The 5,645-nt window shown below is 41.8% G+C and overlaps 1 protein-coding gene across 1 annotated transcript; it reads right to left on the bottom strand.

The window, feature by feature from the left end:
- Window positions 1-1,429: 1,429 nt before the first annotated feature.
- LOC118329411 (zinc finger protein SNAI2-like) lies at window positions 1,430-4,594 on the bottom strand (the record flags this gene model as incomplete). Its single annotated transcript, XM_035663574.1, is given in 2 exon segments — window positions 1,430-2,986; window positions 3,977-4,594. Coding segments are annotated over 2 exon segments (797 nt in total), but the record flags the coding sequence as incomplete, so codon positions are not given.
- Window positions 4,595-5,645: the final 1,051 nt, after the last annotated feature.

The raw sequence follows: 5,645 nt of genomic DNA, 5'->3' as shown, positions 1-5,645 counted from the left end.
TGTGCATCTGACGGTTAATAGTTTGAAGACTAATGTTAATAAGTACAACATGTTGCTAAGGTTAAAATTCTAAGGAATATAGCAAACACAGTGATTCATATATTCAGAGATGAAATAAAAAAGGCATCTAATGAAAACACTATTCACAATTACTTTAAGAGAAAACCATTAGAGTGCTAAAAAATTTTTGTGACTAATGAAACTACAAGTTTGTCCTGTGACATTAACCATCGCCGGAACACTTATGGTTCCTAAGGGAATATATGTCATCTTAGAACTCAATGCAAATCTCACCTCGGCCTTTCCTTCAAGGTCTTCAGCGTCCTCGAATCGGACAGCATTATATTAGAAACTGAAAACCTTGGTTTTTGTAAGTCAACGATTATGTTTATGAGAACACAAAAACTACACATGAAAAATGTACGTCACTGACACTTGCTTGCCATATCTATCTAACATACCCAAAGGTCACCACAGCTGTAGCTAAAGACAATTTTACAGTTTTGACTAAAAAACATGTATTTGCTCCTCTCTGCCTGTGTTAGACATGAATGTGAATGAGCTCAACCACGGACTCCACCTCTTTTGTACAGGCTGGATTTAGTTATTGGCGAAGTTAACAAATTTCAGTGGGATTTTAATTATCTTTTTTTGGATGATTCTTACTTCTGGAATAGAACTAGATTCACAGTTGAATGCTTGACCTTGGTTTTCCTTGTTTTTGTTTCTCCTGTGGTTCTTGTGTGGGTGTGTGTTATGCCTGGCAGTGGCTGCTGATCACCTGGTGAAGTTGCAACCTGCTGCAATCCTCATCAGTGCCTGGCCTTAAGAAGTGGATTTCCTGAGACTCGTCGCCCAGATTATTCCTAACCTTCTCAGGTTGAGTACTTCAGGCCAAATTTAGTATCAGAAGTTTTTGGTCAGTTTTAGAGTGAGTTTCTCTGTCGGACCAGAACTAAAGCCTTGGTGTTTTTTTCCTCTTTTCAAGATTCCTGCACCTGAGTGTTTTGGTGCTGCCTGGAGGATCGTTTTGGAGCGCGGCTGCCACTGTTCAGGACCTGCTGCCCTGCTCCACTTGCCCTTTTCAAGCCACAGTTGCACTACTACTCAGTTTTTGGTGAATAAAGACCCTTGACCTCAAACCAGTCTAGAGTGATCTGAATCCTGAATACCAAACCTAACACTAGGAAGTTCTGATTTCACTTCCGCTCTGTTTTTCATTTGTTAGTCACTAAGAAGACACAACAGGAATTGTGGTTAGAACTATAATTGTGAAACTATATTTGTTTATAATTAAATTAAGTTTGGATTTATCACTTCCAGCGTAAAAACTTCCTCTCTATGGTCTTACTAACACCAGTGTTCCATTTGTTTCCTCATATTGTCACACTCTGAAACAAGTACATGAAAAGGTCAGGGTTACATTTCATCAAGTCAACAAGCGTTTTTAATACAAAAATATACATTAAACATTTTTAATACAATGAAATGACGTGTTTTGACAGAGCATAAAGTTTTTTCCAGTACTTCTAAAGTTTCAGACAGTTTAAGAGCATTTCAAACAAAATGCAGTTTTTTAGTGTATAATCACCTGAAAATAACAACTGCTCTGTACCTTAGAATGAATCATTTTTATCTTCACAGGTGGGTCGCCTTCCGTGGAGTCAGCCATGTTTCTACAGTAGCCCAGAGCAGACAAACATTTGGCTCTAAATAGTTGCTCTAAATAGTTGCTCTCACGTTTTTCGCATGTTTCATGGCCAGCATAATTTCAATCTGCAACTACAGCACTAGGTGCAATTAAATCCTACACACTGGAGCGTTAAAGAATGATACATACAGCTTGATGGGTGTCATCATTGTGGGGGTAATATCAGCATTGGAAGTCCAACACCTTACTATAAATCCAGACCTGGAGACATGGACGATGGGACACATACATGTAATTCCACCTTTAGAATGATTCTGATTCACATCTCAGATGAGGTCAGGGGAGCATCCTATCACAGAGGGGGAGTGACAAGGCTCTATAATGGCTGAGACAGTGTAACTGTCTGAAACAACTGACAGTACTAGTGCTGGTCAGTCAGTTCTACCATCACTGTTAGCAAACATTAACATTCATTTGTGGCTGTTGCCGAGTTGTAGTGTTCTCAATCTGTGCATTGTAAACTTGCAAACTAATAAAAATACATGTTAGTAACACACACACTTGGGTAACTAAACAAGTGGTTTCTGACAGGCAGTTACACATGTTAATACGTCATTTTGTCAAGCTTCTTCTGTAAAATCACTGGGCCTCATTCAGTAGGTAACTTTTATAAGAAAATGACTTTTTGTCATATTTGCTGAAACTTTCACTATATCCTAATGTGTGAAACAATCAGGTTCCTCTGGCTCCTCTTAGTGCTCCTAATGACATTTGAAGGAATCCACTGGACCATAAAACACATCTTTTAACTAAATGCTGTCAATTTAGAATGATTCTGATTTACTACTGTAAGGACAGTGCTACCAAAATTGGCCAGTGTGCATGTTTCATTAATCCCACTGTAATTTTGCTTGCACATTTATTTTCTGTGTCAAGTTAGAACATTTCTGTGCACGTATTAGTGATTGGGGCCCATTGTTTTTGATGGAAGAAAAAGGCTGTCATAAACTCAAAGTGTCACGGCACAGCTTCTTTCCTCTGCTCAGACATTTTTGTGATCCACACGATCATACCAGGTCCGCCCAGAGTCACTGTTGTTGAGCCTACAGTGAAACTACAGAAAACTGTTTTGGAGCGGGTTGACGTTTGCAGGCTGTCAGGACAGCGGGCAGCCTGCCTCTTGGTGCTTGGCTAACAATGAGATCCTGGAGAAGGTCTTGAAGCAGCTTGTACACTGGTACTTTTTCACTTCAGAGTGGGTTTGGAGGTGAGCTCGCAAGTTGGATCGGTCGGCAAAAGCTCGGCTGCAGTGGAGACACGAGAACGGTTTCTCTCCTGCAGAGGGAACACGGAGATTCATGTCAGTCAGAATGACGGGTTTGAATGGCCGACCCTCCTTCATGACCCCTCACTCCACCAGGGTTGGACACAAGCTATGGTGAACTAGCGTTACCAGGAATGTAAATTACTTAAAGGGACAGTTCACCCCTAAATCAAAAATGCACATTTTTCCTCTTTCCTGTAGAGCTATTTATCCATCTAGATAGTTTTGGTGTGAGTTGCTGAGTTCTGGAAGTATCAGCTGTAGCGGTATATTATATATATATGTTTGTGATAATAAAAATTGATGGCAACTTGTTCTATTAAGAATAAAATCGTTTGATGACATATGGCTCAGCATTTTGCACAGGGGGCCACTATGATTGGTAAAATTTGAAGGGAACTACAATGATTGGTCAAATTTGCCGAAAAGTTGCTGTGATTGGTCAAAGTTGCAAGGTTGCACGGAATTCACAGGGGCGTTAATTGTCTATTGTCTATCGTAACTTCCTGAAGGGGCTGATAATGGAAGCAGATGGCCCTCGGCTTATGGAGCTCAAAGCGCCACACAAAAAAAGAAAAAACCTCAACAGCAATGTCTCTTTCCAGAAACCATGCCCCAGTTACTGGAGAAAATCCACAGACCTTGTTGTGAGCAGTTTCATGTAGGAACTATCTGCTCCTTGGACCTCTCTTGCCTGTTTGTTTGTAACACAGCTTCCTGTTAAACATGTGCAGTGTTAGACACCCCTATGACATAATCAGGGTTATTTCCTCAGACTTGACTTCTCCAGAAATACAAGACATTATACAACTGATTGAATACAATGATTATAGAAGGTCCAGTTGTTTCCATCACAATGGCAGAAATGGGCTTCCATACACCATGACTAATGGACTGACCTTCATGTATAAAATGAGTTGAGTGCCCCTTTAATAAAGAGGGGTTTTTTTACTTTCTAATGCGCTGACCCTTAAATGTGTGGATGTGTGTGTTTCACTGACCTGTGTGTGTTCGTATATGTCCCTGAAGCAGCCAGGGTCTGGAGAACGCCTTTCCACAGAGTTTACACACACAGGGCAGCGTGTGTGTCCTGATGTGCATCTTGAGCGCTCCCAGGCTAACGTACTCCTTCTCGCAGTACTTACAGCTGAAGTACTTCTTGCTGCTCCACTCACACTGGAGCTGCTTGTGTTTGGCCAGGCCTGAGAAGCTCAAGTGCTCTTCATGACAGTCCAAACACTCAAAGCTCTCCTGGCCGCCGGGAGCGATGGCTGGGAAGAGGGCCAGGAGAGGGAGGGACGGAGAAAGGAGGCTCTCTCTCCTCCTGTGGTCTCCTGCAACGCGCTGGATTTCCAGGTTCACTTTGGTACAGGATTCGACTGGTTTGTAGGCTTCTGCGGGGCTTCTGCTGTAAGCCTCCAGACGGTGGCCTAAAAAGGAGAGAGGGGAGGCGTTTGGAGAAGACGGGAGATGCAGTCGGCCCGCTCTGAGAGACAGAGAACAGGACGAGGAGGAGGACTGGGCTCTCTGCTGTAGCCGTGGGCTCGGTGCTGGACAATGATGGTGAGGGGGGATGTCATTGTGCAGGAGAGAATCTTTGGGCGTGCAGCAGGAGACCTCTGTGGAATACACACACACACATTTGGCTTATTATAGTTGTGAGATGATGGGCTGCTGTGATCATCCCTTCTCTCCATACAGCCCTATAGCTGCTTAAACCTGCAATAACACATTTTTTGAGCACAGGGCTGTTAATTGATGTGACGCTTCTCACGTCATCTGCAGACAGTTTGTGTGTTGCACTTAAAGTCCTTAGTCTGTGCATTCTACAGTTCAGAGCTAATGTGAGACTTCCTAAGTTAAAATGTGAAAAGAGTCTATTGTGTGCATTTTGTTCTGGCAGCAAACCCCTCAGACGACAAGTGATTTGTGGATTTTTGGTTAAATGGAGTCAGTGATGTCTCTTTATGGACAGGACAAATGATTACAGCGACTCCTACCTGTTTTTATTTGATTAGAGATCAGAAACAAAAAAAAGTTCTGTGTTTATTGTATAAGCTGGACTTAATCAAAGTAGAGATATATTGAATTATTATTGAAATCACAATATGGTCGAGAACAATAACCAAATCACAGAAGCTGCAATCTGTTTGCTAAAGCTAAACTGTGTGACCATCAGCATTATAATGAAGTACTGTAAGGACTTCATCAGGATTTTATTATTTTTGGTAAAAATGAAATAAGTTCTTGAGACTTCTTCAAGATTAAAGGAATGTGTGTCACAAGTGGAGCTGACACTTTGAAGTATGTGTCTCAGCTTTCCGTTCATCCCCAATGTATGCAGTTCAAACACTGTTTATGGACCCCAGCATGCAGAAATATTCAAATACACTAGGTGAAAATAACACATTTATACAACATGCAAAAAACTGCATGGGCTTAGCATCATTTGTGGGCTCCCATAGAACTCATTTTCATTCAGATATTTTGAGGTCAGAGGTCAAGGGATCCCTTTGAAAATGGCATGCCAGTTTTTCCATTTGCCAAAATTTTGCCCAACTGTGGAGCGTTCTTTATCCCGCTTTCTTTAAAACGGACCTCGCCATAGCCTCTGAAACACTGAAGAGAAAGGATAATGGGGTGGTACTTGGGGTGACCAATCAGATTTCA

Source organism: Morone saxatilis, unplaced genomic scaffold (genome assembly GCF_004916995.1).
Source record: "Morone saxatilis isolate NCDOM2014 unplaced genomic scaffold, NCSU_SB_2.0 Contig19, whole genome shotgun sequence".
Taxonomy (NCBI): domain Eukaryota; kingdom Metazoa; phylum Chordata; class Actinopteri; family Moronidae; genus Morone; species Morone saxatilis.
This window is presented reverse-complemented; position numbering and strand designations above follow the sequence as displayed.